A 16,612-nucleotide genomic window follows, 5' to 3' on the forward strand; every position below is an offset into this window, starting at 1 on the left:
TGTCTTTACTTTACTTTCAGTTTTGTCATTACTAAAAATGTAAACCTATTTAGCTGTTTTGATGTTTTATAAATAAATTATAATGGAGAAGAAGTTGAGAATAGATATTACAATACAAACCAAAGTTTATTGAAGGCAGTTCACGTGCAGATGTCCCAAATTTTGATAAACATCTGCACCACAGCCTCCTCAGGCCAAATTAAGAAAGACCCAAGTCAAAGATAAATGTGACCTAATCAGGGCAGTCTTTACAGTTTTAAAAGCGCTTTGTCACATTAAATTATGATATTTTTATTTATAACCATGCTAAAATATTTTCTGATAAAACAATACAATGGTTTAAATCATAACTGTCTTACCATGAAATATATTTTATTGTCAAGAATGAAAAATCTTGACTTCTAAAACGTTGTTCCTCAGGGGTCTGCACACACTTGGGATCATTGTCCTTCTGCAGAGCAGAGCAACCAACCTGCCAGACGGCCTCACATTTCACTCTAGATTACTTTGGTAGACAGAGTAGTTCACTGTCGACTCGGTGGCTGCAAAACCAGCCCAAATCATCACCCCTCCAACAGCGTGCTGGCAGTTGGCTTGAGGTGTTTGTGCTGATGTTCTGGGTTCTTTAGTTGATGCTGTGCATCATTGTCAAACATCTCCACTTTGGTCTGCCGTGCTCCTGAAGTCTTTTGGTTTGTTCAGATACAACTTTGCAAACGTGAGCTGGAAACACGTCCAAACAAGCCCCACTTGTTCATTCTTTTTCTAATTTTGTCGTCATGAGCCAGCCGAGGCCTGAACATCACCGTGGGGTGAATTTGCTGAGACATTTGCCGACTCCATGTTTGTCCAACGCCTTACAAAAAGTAGTGTACAACTGATAATCACTGCCCTGTAGTTTCTGTTAAATAATTTTGTAATGTTATACTTTGTTTCTACCTAATCTTTAGACAATACTAATATTTTCCAATTTCTAAAACCTTAGAATTTAAAGTTGAATTTATGATGTTGTAGATTTGGTGTTTTACGTTACTTCGTTTGGCCAAGGAAGACATACGAGATTTAATGTCTGAGACTTCCTAATTAAATAAAGGTAATAATCATTTTAATTAGCTATTGGATAACCTCGTATAACATTGTGTTGTGCTGTGCTGAAGGTCACAGGCGGGTACAACACGTAGAACCAAACTGGCAGAGGAGAACATGTGCGCTCGCGTGTGTGATAGGAAACCTTTGAGGTTCGGGATGAATAGTTTGTCTTCCTGGAGCCAGTGCTGCAGGATGGGAGGGTAGCAGGAAGTGAGTCAGTAGTGGATCGTACTTAACCAGGAAACAGCCTGTGTGCTGCTGAGGTACTGATCCAAATCCACAGGGACCGAGCCAAGAACTGCACGGTTCAGGTCTAAATATATAAAAGAACAAGATAAAAAAAAATGACAGCCTGCTTGTGAAAAATACATCTGAAAAGCAGGCCAAAGGGCGTTTTTAGATAATCTGATTTGACTGGAGACACAGATAGACAGCTCAGCGCTCACAACCTTCATCCGGCTGAACAATCGTGACTTCAATGAATTACTTAGAGACTTTGACAGAAAACAAAAATGCGTCAAATGAATCATCCGAGGTACTGACAACACAGGAAATACTTGAAACTGGTTGATCATGTATTAATTTTATTTAAATACTTACAACCTCACCTACAGTGTACAGTTAGAAAACTCCAGTCCTCCAAAGACGGGAACTGGATACTGGTCAAATTTACATAGTGAGGAAAAAAAAGGAACCAAACAAAAAGAAATCCATAAAGGAAAAAACAAACAACTTTCACACTTGCTATAGCTGACACTCAGCCTCCTGACAGGCTTTTAAATGGACTGGCAGGGAGGACGACATAATAGTGAGTTTTTCTTATCTGAATCTTCATACACAAAACCAGACGTGAACGTCGTTCCTCTCCTCACACTGCTGCAGCGCGCCGACGCCCCACTGAGGTGAGTGGTAATCTCTGACATACAAAATGATTCAGCTCAAAATTTACAAGTGAGGAAGTATATTTACTCAAGTATAAAAAAATAAATTAAAACGTTTATACACAAGATGGACGAACACGATCCTGAGAGCTGTTGTACAATCTTCACTTTCTGGAGGTCAAAAACATCTGAACCCGCCACAACTGACCGCTCACGTACAGATTCGCCAACGAGACTGGCAATGAAACCGCTCCCCCCTTACAACAAACAGGAACAACCGCTTTCCCTCACCCTGATTCAGACGCTGGATTCACTTCTAATTCACACAGTTCATGGCGTTTATGGCAGACGTTCTGGAGAGAAGACTTGCACTCTCATCTAAGCTGCGAGTCCAAACCGTGAACATTTCCACAATTACACGTCCACTTTTTCAAACATTTTTTTTAGTTTGTTTCATTTATTTTGGTTGGCATGGTTCAGATGAAAAGCAGGAGGGGGCACAGATGAGTGCGACACGTACAAGTCGTCTGAATTTTAGGTCCAAATGTAGTTTATGATTGTCATAGTGCCACCAGCCAAGCATTTCAATTGAGAATGCAAGGCAGAAAACTTCTCTATTCAGAACAGCTAATAAAACAAAACAAAGAAACTAAACGCTGAGATGTAGATGACTTTTAATTCAGTGGTCCAAATTCAAATGTAATTAGGAGGAAATACATGGAAATAACTTTGACAAAACCAGTTTTGGCAGCAGAGATAAAAGGACATGATTCAATGGATAACTAACCGCTAACTAAATGTGCCATTGGAGAGCGAAGTGACAGAGTCAGTCATCAGTCTGAGCAGCTAAACCTGTTTCCTGCTTTTTCCTAACGCCCCCTTAAGCTTTATGGAAACTAGAGCTTAAGTGCTCTCCATATTCACAAACCGATAAAAATAAATGTTCAAGTGAAAGTCTGTTTCTCCTCACAGCAACAAGACTGGAGTAAAGGCAAAATCTGTGAGAATTAGGGGCTTCAACGGTTGTGTAGTGATTAAAGAGCCTGTCACCTGTAAGAGCTAAACACCTGAAATGGAGCTGTACATGAACAGCCTGAAGGGTTACAGCCACTCAAAATATAAATACAAGCCTCAGAGACACAAGCTGACAGTGCAAAGGAGTAGAAAAATACTTAAAAAAGCATTTAAGTAGAATAAAGACCATTTCAGTCATTTCTGCAGAAAAAAAGTAACGTGGAAAGAAAAAAAAATGCTTTAGTTTGATGTGACGCCAAAGACAGAGGACAGTGGATGAAAGCAAAGGCAGTGATGTGGAGGGCATTTAGTTTTTGACAGGTGTAAAGTAAGTTGCCTCAGTGCTCTTGATTCTGTTTAAAGAAACACCAAAAATAAACAATATATTGTTGGGAAAATCAGATATAAAAAAAAGCTTTTAATTTGTTACAAAGAGCACAGCCATCTGTAACTAACCAGAAAATATGCATATATACACGAGCACATCAGCTTTAAGAAGAGAAGAAATATGAAACAGAAGGATGTGAGAAACTTAAATAAAAGGAGATTTAAACACATGTGATGCCTAAAGTTTCATTCCATATAAATGTGTGTCTGTTGTCAGGATAATCATTTTCATTAAGCACTGAGATGAGAGAATACATCTATTTATACATCAATAAGTCTGTTTAAAATAGAGATTTCACTTTAAACTTTAAACGCTACCCGAGAGTCTTTTATAGAATCTGAAACACTGTGTTTGGGTGTGTGTGTGTGTGTCTGTGTGTAATATGTCTGCTGCCAATCTTATCAAAACTCGTCTTACAGGCAGTTGCCGCAGTGCACGTTTCTCTTTGCACTGACATTTTCAGTGTCCAAAAACCTGAAACAACCCACACCCAGCTGCCACATGTGGGGCGTCAGGGTCCCAGGATCAGTGTCACTGGCAGAAGGGAGAGGCTGTGGGGTCAAAGCCTTTGAAAACTTCCTTCAGGGAGCCGTTGTCCTGCTCTGCGGCCGCCTGATCAGACTGTGCAGGGCTGTTTCCCCCAAAGGGGCTGCTTGTCCCGCCAGGCTTACTAGCCTGCTTCACAACACCAAATAAAGAGGATACTGGTAGGTTATGGACCCCTGCAGGCGCCTGGTCTGCAGCAGATCCAGGAGCACCCTGACCTCCAGCTGCAGCCACCCCAGCTGCAGCAGGCCCGCCCTGAGCTGTGGAGTTAGGTGAGGGCGCAGGTTTGGGCCGGGGCCTGTTATAGCTGTTGTATCTATCCGTGCCTTGCTCTGTACTTTTCTCTGGCTCAGGTTGGTCCAATGCAGACTTCCGAACAAAGAGGGGCTCCTTGGATTTAGGTTTACTCGTTGTGGGGTCACTGAGTTTGGACTCAGTTTGGCTGGCTGAGTTAGGAGAGTTGTTAGCGCCACTGCTGGTACCAGGGCTGCCTGGTTTGTTAGTCCGAGGGTCATACAGACTAATGCTGCTCAGCACACTGGCACCCCCTGGTGTCCCGGCCCCTACACTGCGCCCTGCCCCAACTGAGGAGAGCAACCGTGGGTCATAGGGAGCGATGGCAGGTGGAGAAGAACTAGATGTTGGTGCAGGAGATGTGGACGGAGGGGGCACAGGTTCTGATGGCTGCTTCAGTGCCGACTTCGGTGGCTGGAGACGGGGATCAGAGGGGACTTTGCGGGCAACACGGGGGTCAACAGGCTTTTCTATAGAAGCTGCAGGCATGGACTGAGGTTGACCCATAACTGGCATAGTGGTAGGGGGTGTGGGTAAATGAGGAGGAGAAGGAGTCTGGGACGTGCTGGAGTTAACATTCTTCAGGATGCGAGACAGAAATTCAAATTCTGGGAGGGTAGAAGCTGAGGAGGAGGGAGCAGGGGCGTCTAAGGAAGGAGGAGGCTGTACGGAAGGAGGTTGCGAGTGAGTGAGTGGCGTGTGTAACTGCTGCTGCTGACCGCGGGACAGACGTGAGTCAAGGGTGGACACGGGAGGGATGCCCGGGGGTAGAGGAAGCAGGTCCTGCTTGGGAATAGGGAGCGGAAGCAGATCTTCAGGAGACCAGGTGATGGTTTTAGCGAATGCTGGCATGTGAAGAACAATATCCTTCTTGATGTGGCTGAACTGCTGCAACTGGGAACGTGGGTCTTTCAGAGCCATACCCATGAGCGGATCCAGAGGAATCGGCACGGGCTTGTCCCGTAGAACCCGCTCAGTCTCCTCCTCATCCACTGCCGGGGTCGTGAGCGGAGGGGGCTTATAGACCAGGGGAGGTTCAGGCTTAGCAGCTGGAGGCGAATGGGAGGCAGATCCTGCTGAGGCAGCAGCAGCTAGCCTAGCTAGCCTGGGGTCTGCAGGTGGTCCAGATGACGATGGAGCGAGTGTGGAGTGGGTGGGGTCAGAGATTTGAGCTGACTCAGCAGCACGTGCCAAGCGTGGATCCCGAGCTAAGCGGGGGTCTGCTGGGCGAGCCGGAGGGTGGGAAGGAGAGGCTTTCACAAGGCGTGGGTCGCTCGGATGCACGTCAGATTTTTGAGGAGCCTGGGTCTGCTGACGGAGGGTCTTCAGGATGGAAGTCACGCTCCCACCGCCATCCTCATCCTCGCTAGAATACCAGTTCCCTGAGTCACCTAGGAAAAGAGGGATTTGACATTTTGGTCAACTCTAAGCAATCACTGAAAGGGTCACCTCCGTCTCATTTCTGTTACACACAAAATGGTTTTAAGTCTTAAGTCTTTGGTTTTACAGGTTTCTCCTGTTCTTAGACAGTCATACGGAAAGAGGAATACTTGCAAAGGATGCTACATCTCACTATGCCACAGGAATCATTTATACACAGATGCAGGTGCTGTTCCTCTACCTTCAGTGTCTCTGCTTTTTTCTGCTCCTCCCTCAGCCATCCTGCGAGCTCTTTCCTCTTCCTCTTGCTGCTTCTGTTGGATCCTCATGAAGAGGACGCGCTGAGCAGGTGGCAGAAAGTCAGGCACAGAAATCCCCCCCTGATTGGCTGTGGCTCCATTAGCAGGGCCTTCCTGGTTGCCTGACTGATTTCCAAATGTTCCTGTGCCTCCTCTCTCGTCCATACCGGAAAAACCCTGGTAACTGTCACCTGATAGGGAACAGACAACATTCTCATAAGTTTAAGAGCCACTATTGTTTGAAGTAAGCTGCTCCAACTCTATTTTGGTATTTAGTATAAAATGATCTCACCTTCTTGAACCACACCCTCCATCTTCATACCCTCTTGCTGATTGTAGAAGTTATTGTAGAAGTTTCCTCCTCCCTGAGGAGGACCTGGAGGCATAGCACCTCCATGTGGAGGGCCCTCTCCTGGTGGAAATCCTCCCATCATTGGTGGTCCACCGGGTCCCATGTTGGGAGGGCCCTGGTTCATTCCAAGGTTGGGGCCCATGTTCTGCATGTCAGGGGGCATCATACCTGGAGGGGCAGGGAATCTGGGAGGAGGGGCACCAGGGGGCCCTTGAGGTCCAGGTGTTGGGGTCTGACCCTGGTTGGTACTGGGGGCCTGGCTTCTAATACAAAAGCGGGAGTGTGATTTAGAATTCGGATAGTGACTCTCAAAGCAAACATTTTTTTTAATTATTTAGAGTTAATTAAAAAAATGTAGATACTAGTTCCTGTTACACATTATTCTCTGCTAGTTGTGCATTTCCTAGAAGTCTGACAAAACCAATAACCAAACACTAAAATAATTATTGCACTGAAAATCCTTTGTCTACTCAACACTCAGGGCCCGCGGGTTTTGGGAGGAACCTTTGAGCTGTTGTGAATCTAAGCAGATGCTTCTCAGCCTTAACGCAATTTCACAGATGTTCAGAAAACGTTTTCAGTTCTCAGAGTAAAAACCTCAGACAGTATTCCTACATTCCAAAAACTGAGAACTTGGATCTTCTTACAGACAAAGTCAGGATGCGGATTATACAAATACTCACTTTAATTCTTTGCATTTCTGATCTCTTACCTAACTGCGAGTTTCTGGGCCAGCTGTCCTGTGGGCTGAACTTTAATCTCAAACAACGAGGGGATCTTCTTCCCCATGCCTCCTCCTCCTCCTCCTCCACCAGCAGGAGGTGGGGGACCCATGTGGGGAGGAGGAGGAAGGCCAGGGGGATTCGGCGGGCCACCTTGGAAGGGACTTCCATCAGGACCGTGGACAGGTGGACCGACGCAGGGACCAGGGACAGGAACAGGCCCTGGTCCTGGGGGACCTTTGACAGCCATGGGCACCTGATTAGGTCCAGGAAGACCCCCAAAGTCACCAGCTGGAGGCCCAGCAAAATCCACACCACCTGTGTTGGTTTCAACAGGAACGGGCCGGGGAGGGGTTGGAAGGAGGCCGACTCCAGGAGGGGGCTTAGGAAGCGGGTTAATTCCTTGCTTCTTCAGCTCCTCCACCTCTTTTTCGTCCTCAGCTCCAGCTTCTGCATCCTCTGCCAGCATCTACAAAACCAAGAAAAATACTCTGCTGGGTGAATCTTAAAGAAACACAACTGAAGGCAAACAAAAACAACAGTCTGTCAACTTAAACTGGCAGACTGTGCGAGTGACAAAAATCTAACTTATATACACTTAATATTGTGAGAGTTTACAGAAGATAAACGAGGTGACTGTCTTCGAGGTCGGAGGTTCCTACCTTGTTAAGCAGCTCCCGAGTATCATCATTGAGTTCCTCGTGGGAGAACATACACTCGTCACCATTGACACACTTCCCTGTGGTGTGGAACAGCTTACAGGGGAATTCACGTAGCACAGGAGTCAAGGAGGAACACTCGTGTCACATTATCAGCTGTGTCAACATCAGACAAAGTGGGTACGACGACTGATACAGCACTGCATCATATTTAACCTCACTCACATACAACAATACATCATTTACCCTGATTATTGGATAAAACAATTTGCTAGTTCATCTTTGCTTCATAGTGTTAATGGTTGTTAAAACTAATATGAAAACTAAATGGTCATTTTAACGATTGGAGCTTTTAAAAAACAAACCCTGAAACAAAACACTGGTGCACATATCGAGCAAAGGGTCAACTTTGGCCTGGTGGCCCGAATAAACAGGTGTAAACCCTGGATTGATTTCACTTATGCAACTTCATACTGGTAAATATTGCCAGCTTGACTCTTAACTTGACTTACTAGTCAGAGATTCAAGTTTAATTTGATTGGAAAAACTGGTTCTGATCCACAACTCCAGACTGCCTTATCTATACTGATAAATAGGCTCTCCATGTGGTCAACAGCAAAGGATATCATGCATGTAAGGACAGTGGTCAGCTCGGGCACAGAATCCAGTGATGTAGAACTTGCACAACTCCTTCTTCTTTGGCAGCTCAATGTCATGGCTGAAGTTACAGTGGTCGCCCTGTTGTATGGGAAAAAAATGTGTGTTATGGATGTCAGGGCTGAGACAGCAGCCAACAGATAATTTGTAGACCAAAATAAACAACACAGAAGACATTTCCTCTGCATTATCTTGCAGCTGTGGTTATTACATGCTGCTATAAGAGTTTATATTAGTATAAAGCCTTTTAAAATATTTGCATTAAGCTATAGATTCCTGGCACCAAACGTTGAAATTTCCACTGGAAACAGTTATATTTTTATCCAGTCAGGAGGTAGCTAGTGTGCTAAACAGTATAGTTGAGTGTAAATTTTTTTCTAAAACATCTTTATAAAACTCTAAAATACTATTTTAAAAATGTGTTTGCGTTTGAGGTATGAAATCATGAAAAACTGTTAGAAAGTTACTTTCAGCACAGCGGGCAACTCTGCATGTTTGATTTGGCAGAGATGTGCGCCGGATGCCCTTCCTAATGCAACCTCAAAGGAGATGTGCGCATGTCCGATTGGAACTAATGTAATACAAAATTTGTATATGTGCACTTTGAAAAGTGAACTTAACTGTATGTATACAATAAAAGAGCATTAATAATACATATTATTGATATTTGTGCCATCCTACCCAAGTGCATCTCCCCTCGATGTAGTACTTGCAGATGGCCTTTCCTTTCTTGTCCTGGTGCTTTTCATTCTGATTCCTCCTCCCCATTCCCGGTCCATCACCTCCAACACCATCCTGAACCCACCCCACACAACAAGCAAATACAAATTAGCTGTACTGTCCAGTTTGTTACCAGATCAGGGCGCTTAACCTGAGCTCATAATAATTATGAAAGTTTTACCCCGTTGTCCATGTCTCCGTTGTCATCATTCCCCATGTCTCCTCTTCCTCTCCCTCTGTTTCGACCCTTTGCTCCTCTAATCATGCCACGCCCTCCTTTACCTCTGCCTCGCCCGCGGCCCCCTTTACCACCTGGTGGAGAAATCAAGAGACAGTGTGAGTGAACTTTTGGGCAAAAAAAAGGATATATTTCCCCATTAATTTTGCATAAATCCTAGTTTTAGCCATTTTAGCTCCCTTAACCCTCCCTTTAATGCAACTTTCTGCTGATTGGCCTCACAAACTGTGTGCCATAGTATGGACATCTAGCTTCTATGACATCAACAGGATGAAAGATTTTAAAAGGAATACTGAAACTGAGTGTTTAGAACAGTCTGGTACCTCAGTTTTTGGCTCACAGAAACACTTGCACATACACTGATGGCATTATTTGAGTCTTTGTCCATATTTAATACGTGCACACACAATTATCTCAATAACATATGAAAACAAGAAAAAACAAACAACGTAGGTCAAATTTAAATAAAAGGAAACGGAAGGAAGAGACGAAAAACAAACCTCTGCCTCTGTCTTTGGACTTCTTGTACTGGTTGAGCTCTTTCGAGTAGTCATCATAGTCATCATCACCCATGTCGTAGTCATCATCTCCATACTGTAAGGACAAGGATTATTATTGTCATTTAACTGACTCTTTGTGAACTTGGAGCAAAATATAATTCTGAGCTCTAATCCTCACCTCCATTTCATCTCCGTAGCCGTCTCCATCATCATCTCCTCCCATCTTTCCTCCTCCGCCTCGCCCTCCTCTTCCTCTGCCTCCTCCTCTTCCCCTCCTCCCTCCTCTCATTAATCCACGGCCTCTGTGGTTCTTCATACGACCTCTGGCCCCTGCACGAAGACAAAGAGAGAAGTAAGAATAAGCTACAAAAGTGGGATTCCACCTGTCAGCAACTTATCTGAAATTTGTATTGATAAGAGAAGTTGTGTGTATGTATGCAAATATGCTCGAGTGCAAATTCAACTGTGGTGCAGGTAAAATAGTGAACTTTGATAACACAGTGATACATTTTTCTCTTTCCTTGTTTGAAAACATCCCTAGAAAAGACAGCTGGCCTTGTCACAACGTTGGATCTTAGGTTTGATTTTTCCGTGTACAGTCTTGCTATGAAACCGTGTTGACTTGTCAGCTGAGCACATATTTAGCATACAGCAGAATATGTTTAAAAAGTCTATTTTTCAAACTGCCGTGAAATTACCTCGCCCACCACGGCCGCCTCCTCCCTCCTTGGCCTTTCGGTACTGGTTGAGCTCCTTGGTGAAGTCATCGTAGTCGTCATCCCCCATGTCTTCATCTTCCTCTCCCTCAAAGTTGTCATCTTCGTAGTCATCGTAACCTCCGTAACCCTGTTTCTCCATCTTCATGTAACCACCCCTCTTTGCGCCACCGTAGCTCCCACGAGACTAGAGAGAGATAAGACATTGATAAACTGAGAATACTTTCACAATGTTCACATTATATTATGCACACGTAACATGTGTGTTGGGAAAGTTTTCTTTTCAGACTTACAGAACCGTACTGGGGGCTGTACTCTCTATATTTCCTTTTCTCACTGGGACTGTAGTCAGACTCATCACTGTAGTCTGAGTGGTCATCATCCGAGGACGCATGACGCTGAGAGAAAAAGGGACAAATGTTAGAGTTGATATTTTTGGGTTAAGCCAGAAAACGGGTGTTTTCATCTCTGCGTTTACTACAATTCTTACTTTATGTCGTGATTTGCGTTTCTTCTTGGACCTCCTCTTTTCTCTTTCCCGCTCCTTCTTCCGCTTCCTCTTACGACGGTGGGCTCTCTCGTCGTCTGAACCGCTGCTAGCGTGGCGCTCCCCACTTCGCCGAGGCCGCTCCGCCGACCCTTCGTGGCCTCCTTCACCTCCACCCACTTCTTCACCGTCTCCACCTGGACCGACTGCTGACACACCTCCTGCCATTTCTTCCTCCTCCATTTCTCCCCCATCATCTTCCAACTCACCCTCCTCCAGCTCTCCATCTTCTGCCCTGTATATGAAAAGAAAGCCATCTTTAATATTATGGTCACAAAATTTTACAAAGATAAATGCACAATAAAATTATACAAACAAAGAGGAGGAAGCAAGAACGACTTTATACACGCAGCTGGGGGTAAATCGGCGAAAACGAGTACAGAGGCTCGGCGAATTTGAAAATTGAAGATACAGGGATACACGCACAATTCAAGAACGAGTCATCGATCATAATCTGCTGCTAATATCATAGATGGTGCCATTTTTTCCTGATTGAGCCGTTGCGATTTCAGACTTTTCAGAAAATTATCGGTCAAATTAATCTAGATCCTTGTTTACTGTTTGTTGTATTTTTGTATCCTGGGTATGCCGCTGAGAGGAGACCCTGGGATAGATACAGGACATGCTGGAGAGATCATGTCTCTCAACTGGCTCAGGAACCCCTCCGTGTCCCCTTGGAGAGCTGGAGGATCTGGCTGGGGGGGGTCTGGGGGTCTCTGCTTACACTGCTGCCATGTGACTGTGATATGAAACACGAGCTGATGGTTGTATATAATTCTAAAAGAGACTATTAATCTGTAGCACGCACCACTTTCTGCCAGGAAAATTTCTGATGCTGAAGATTTACAAGGTTATACGGTGTATTCTGATGGACAGTCTGTCACACCGTAAGATGGGTAAATGTAAATTTAACTGCAGAATTTGAAATCTATGGCAGGTTGATGTTAAAGTTAATGATTTTGTATTTGTATACACATGCATTCCTGTAAAGACTGCACATAATAAGTACCTGGGATTGCCATAAGAATAAGATGACCTTTCAATCATATAAGCCAGGTGAAGGAAACACTAAAATGTCAAACACAACACTTTATGCATACACTGGGAGGGATATATAATCGCACTCAAGATTAAAAAACAAACTCAAACGCTCCTGCAGTGAGGTTAGACTGCACAGCTGCTTATTGACATATTATCTAGGTCATCCAAACAGAAGGATAGATAAAAACACGCTGAATGGTGAACTAAAATACTGTGTATTCAAGGCGAACTTTCTACATCGTCTACACAGCTTCCAGAAAGCATCAACACCTTTCCTTTGGATTTAATCTCATAACGTGACGAGCACGAACAATTTCAGACTTCAAATTAGGTCATGTGTATATGTAATACTGTGCTTCTATTATTAACACTCACGACAGCAATACTGGTGTGTTTTCACCTTGTGAGCCTCTGTGCGTGTGTTATCATACACAGATAAAATGCAATCATCACTCCTACAGCAGCAGAAGTAACCACAAAGGAAGTCTGCGCAATATGCCAAGTGTTTGTGTTTTTGTCTGTACGCAGACAGATTTTAGCCACCACAGCTGGAACACTGCCAGAGTAAAAAAATACCCTATAAGGCCTTTTTTTTCCTCTTTTGAATGTATTTTAACTTCTAATATGAAGGACATCCATCTGGTGTAGAAAAAAAAAATAAACAGACAGTTCCTGCTGTTTGATGTCTGCTGTTACTGAGGACTACCTCAGAGAAGGTTGAGTACTTTAACGTGTTTATGTTTGGCCATCTCTCAAAACAACAAGAACTTGCAACAGAGTGTTGCAGTAATGGGTCTTAATCTCAGATTAAATTGCCGAACAAAATATGTATTTATCATAAACTTTTATTTCCCACAGAGCACATTTCCTGCCACAATCTAGAAGCCCGTGGAAACTTCCTACTGGCTTTTAGCTGAGGGAGCCAGATCGATGCCAACTTCTGGGCCGGCCCACAAAAGGAAAAGAAAAACCATGTGGCACTCTGTTACGTCAAAACTGTGCAAGACACACGTCATAAAATGTTGACACAAAAATGTTAGTAACAAAGAAAAGAAAAAATATTAGTACCTCCCTAAAGGCCAACACCCAAAGTAGGCTGACAAGCACTGTGTCCAGCAGTCAGGGAGAGGTCTGAGCTCTGGATGATGTGAACAGGAGTTAACTGATTCACTGAGAAGACTACTGCCATTCAGTATCAGACTCTCAAAGGCAGGTTTTGTCCTCCTCTGAGCCCACAGTGAGCTAAGATGGAGCAGGTGGTGGAAGACAGCTGATCTGCTTTTGAGGCAAAATGTCAACTCCACTGTACGTGTAGTATGCACCACATCCTCAGCTCACCGGCTTTCTCAGGGGAAGCAAATTAATCAGCCTTAATCATCAGAGCCCAATTTCTCCCCTCAAAACAGCAAATATATTATTAAAAAAAGAGAGAATGCCACAAACACGTTAGCTTAAAGAATGAAAACTGTCTACAGCAAAGTCCAACTTCCACCACAAATCCTGGCTGCTGCCAAGATGTAGCCTGCCAAGGGACTGCTTCAAGGAGTACAAAGGTCATCTTTCATTAGTAGCTGTTCCAGATTTGACTGATTTTTAGGTTTTAGAGTGCAAAGATATCCACAGATGACCTAGTAAACTCTCACTTTTATTAAAAATGGGCTCATAAAACCTGGATTCACTGCCAGAAAAAAAAAATCAGTTATCTGCTAATGGCTCACAAGACACAATCCAGAATAAACTACAAAATCTGTCTTCATATTTGGTACTCGGGACCATGAGCCAGAATTAAACTACACTTATTCTCTCTGGAAATATGTAAAAAGACACGCAGTATCAGATACCAACTAACCCAGTCCAGTCCATTTTTGACATATTATCTAAAACACTTTAATAGACTCTATAAGATGATTTGTCCTAAAAAAGCTATCAGCTTTTAATCAAACACCACAAACTCAGACCCCTACTTTATGACTGGCATGATTGCACAGACCTGTTACAAAGGAGGGCTCCCTTTCATAGCACAGGGATTTGGCTGTATTGTGGAGGCAGGTTGTTGTGAATAGGGGGTGGCTGGGAATCGCTATGGGCACAAGCTGTTGGCCCCCCTGCAATTCTGAAATACCCCCTTACACACACATATCACCTGCTGCTTCCCAATTTAGGGAATAACATAAAACAGCAAACCCCATTCAAGCATACTCTATACTACCAAAACAAGCTTAGCTGTACAGAGCTGTGGAGAGGAAAAACTGTTATTTACTTTGTTATTTGTAAGCTGAGCACAATAAAGTCCAGTCCTGTGCATGATCAGTTCGCCATGTTAGTTACACCAGACAGTTTCCATTTATATCCAAAGTGTAAAATCTCCAAACAAACCTCCTACCAGACAGCTTAGGTTTAGCAGAGCACATGATTATTCCGGATCAAATGGTTTACCATGCATTATGGCACATTATTAGCTCAATATTCGACTCCATAACTTAACTCTATAAGCACAAAGGGCCACATTTAAAATGGGGAATACTTACTGTGACGGGCTTTCTTCACATTTTGCACTCAAAACAACAAAAAAATAAAGCTTCTCGCTAAACTTTCGGGGACACTAAGTGGGAGTTTGTGGGGATTGGAAAGTGGGGGACCAACCGGGTACAGCAAATTTTGCCAACTGGGGACAGTGGAGAAGGGAACTTTTGTGTTTGACTTTAAACACTTTTGGGATGCTTTGCAGACGTTTTACACATTTTGGGGGAGGTGGGGGGACTTCGGGGGGATGTTGGGGACGAGTCAGTGTGGGCACGACTGTGAATAAAAATGGCATGTTAGTTAAAATACATCCATAACTACAGTAAAACGAAAAAAAATCTAAATTTAACGACAATTAAACTTAAATGTTTGAGGGCGTTCATAAGGGGAGCTAAAGGGTTTTTCTTATTTGAGTTATTTACAATTAATGAGACGATGACAATTTTAAGTGCGTAACGCCAAGGGTGCAATTAAGCGCTACGCTCCGCCAACGGCACAAATGCATTTGAACCGATAATAATCGACGATAGTGATCAAATAACTTAAAGTTGGGCTACTTAAAAAACAGCAGCCATTAGAAATATCGACGACCTTAAAAATCACAGTCAACATAAGTATTAGCCCTTAGCTTAGCCTTTCTCTGTTGTTGCCAACAGCATACGTTAGTAACACCAGCTAACATGCTAACGCTGCTAGCCTGAGTAGGCCTCACCGTTAGCAAAAAAAACCCACCAGTTTAATGTTTGTTTTTTCCTTTTACCGCTGTGATCGCTACTGATACCAAACACACACGATTAATTGAACTAATTAGTTAAGTTTTTTAAGAGAGGGTGATTAGTTAACCAAGGCGCCGTGATCAATCGTCGAATTGTTAAGTATGGTCGCTTAAAGTATGATTTATCAGCCGTTTCAACCTCATCTCTTTTCCTTGAGACAGGCTGGCTCGAGTCGATTGCTCGTTGATTGTGATAAACGTAAATAAAACACAGGGAACAGCGTTATCCCAGAAGTTTTTTTTGGCCTCCCAGTTGGCGTTGTCGTATCAACATGGCGTTACCTCTGTACTCGTTTTCCAGAAAAGGCGAATTTAATCCCTCTGACAGAAAAAAAGGAAAAAGAAACCCCGGGCTTTTTGTGTAAAAGCACAGGACAAATAAATAATTTCATTTAAATATGACTGTAGAATTACTCGACCTTTCGTCAGTCAGGAGACTGTTGTGTTCGTGGTTGGTAGTTGGGGAGTTTGGATGGACAGTCATGCTTTCCACAGCCATTTCCTCTAGCTACATTGAGGTGCAAAAAATTACAACTCGACACTGGAAACTACTGGCTTATGCGTCACTTCACACTAGGATCTAATTGTTTTGATTTTAGGAAGAGTTTCAGTTCATAGTAGGCAATTCTCCACTACAGTTGTAAGAGAAATATTGAGTCCTGACGTTCTCCGTCCTACTGTAGCGATGTGAAATGACGACTGATGAACCTAAAATGGCCGACCATCTTCTCCAAGGAGAAAAGGGGCTGGCCTTCCCGAGAGTGACATCATGACGAATAGCGTACGCTCCTCACGGAAATCAACGAATGGCAAATTTACAGGGTAAAATGTGGCCTGGATGTTGACTTGCAGGTAAACCGTCTCCCCAAGTAATCTTATTCGATTATTAACGATTTCAAAACGTATATATTTTTTTAATGTTCGTACTAGATCGATGTATTTCTCCTTGTTATTTACGTTGGCTTGAAGTCAATTTCATTCACTGTATTTTATTCTTAGGTCGCTGTATTATCTTTCGTATAATATTTCGTGTTAGTGAATAAAAAGATTGGTCATTCTACATCCCATTTTCTCCCGTGGCCTCGTACTTGTTAGGGTCATTATAACACAAAGGTTCAATATGTTCTTAAATTCTCGACACTCTGCGGGCAGTCTGATTTTAAGGCAATACCCAGGGAAAAATCTGCCCCAATCTCCTGCACAGTTACGTGACAAAGCTGAAACTTACTTAATTATGTACGCTTTCAAGTTTAAAATTTAAGGGCTCAGTG

General features: G+C 43.4%; 1 protein-coding gene across 1 annotated transcript; it reads right to left on the reverse strand.

Moving 5' to 3' along the window:
• Positions 1–1,663: 1,663 nt before the first annotated feature.
• zc3h4 (zinc finger CCCH-type containing 4) lies at positions 1,664–16,034 on the reverse strand. The gene is made up of 14 exons (XM_085371179.1): positions 15,761–16,034; positions 10,946–11,237; positions 10,749–10,853; positions 10,438–10,642; positions 9,918–10,069; positions 9,740–9,833; positions 9,183–9,313; positions 8,963–9,076; positions 8,251–8,362; positions 7,628–7,737; positions 6,956–7,434; positions 6,184–6,506; positions 5,834–6,082; positions 1,664–5,603 (listed from the first exon to the last, which is right to left on the reverse strand). Exons 1-14 carry the CDS (start codon positions 15,838–15,840, stop codon positions 3,904–3,906), a joined length of 4,146 nt encoding a protein of 1,381 aa, XP_085227305.1. The 5' UTR covers positions 15,841–16,034; the 3' UTR covers positions 1,664–3,903.
• Between the last annotated feature and the right edge of the window lie 578 nt (positions 16,035–16,612).

Source organism: Diplotaxodon limnothrissa, linkage group LG14 (genome assembly GCF_057381915.1).
Source record: "Diplotaxodon limnothrissa isolate DT_005_m linkage group LG14, D_limnothrissa_male_GT1.1, whole genome shotgun sequence".
NCBI classification, from domain to species: Eukaryota; Metazoa; Chordata; class Actinopteri; order Cichliformes; family Cichlidae; genus Diplotaxodon; species Diplotaxodon limnothrissa.

Excerpts from the sequence above, each read along its gene's own strand:
- zc3h4 (XM_085371179.1), bottom strand. The coding sequence starts at position 15,840 with ATGGCTGTGGAAAGCATGACTGTCCATCCAAACTCCCCAACTACCAAC. Across the intron at positions 9,314-9,739 it reads GTCCAAAGACAGAGGCAGAG|GTGGTAAAGGGGGCCGCGGG; the intron begins GTTTGTTTTTCG and ends TTTCTCCACCAG. Across the intron at positions 5,604-5,833 it reads AAAAAGCAGAGACACTGAAG|GTGACTCAGGGAACTGGTAT; the intron begins GTAGAGGAACAG and ends CTCTTTTCCTAG.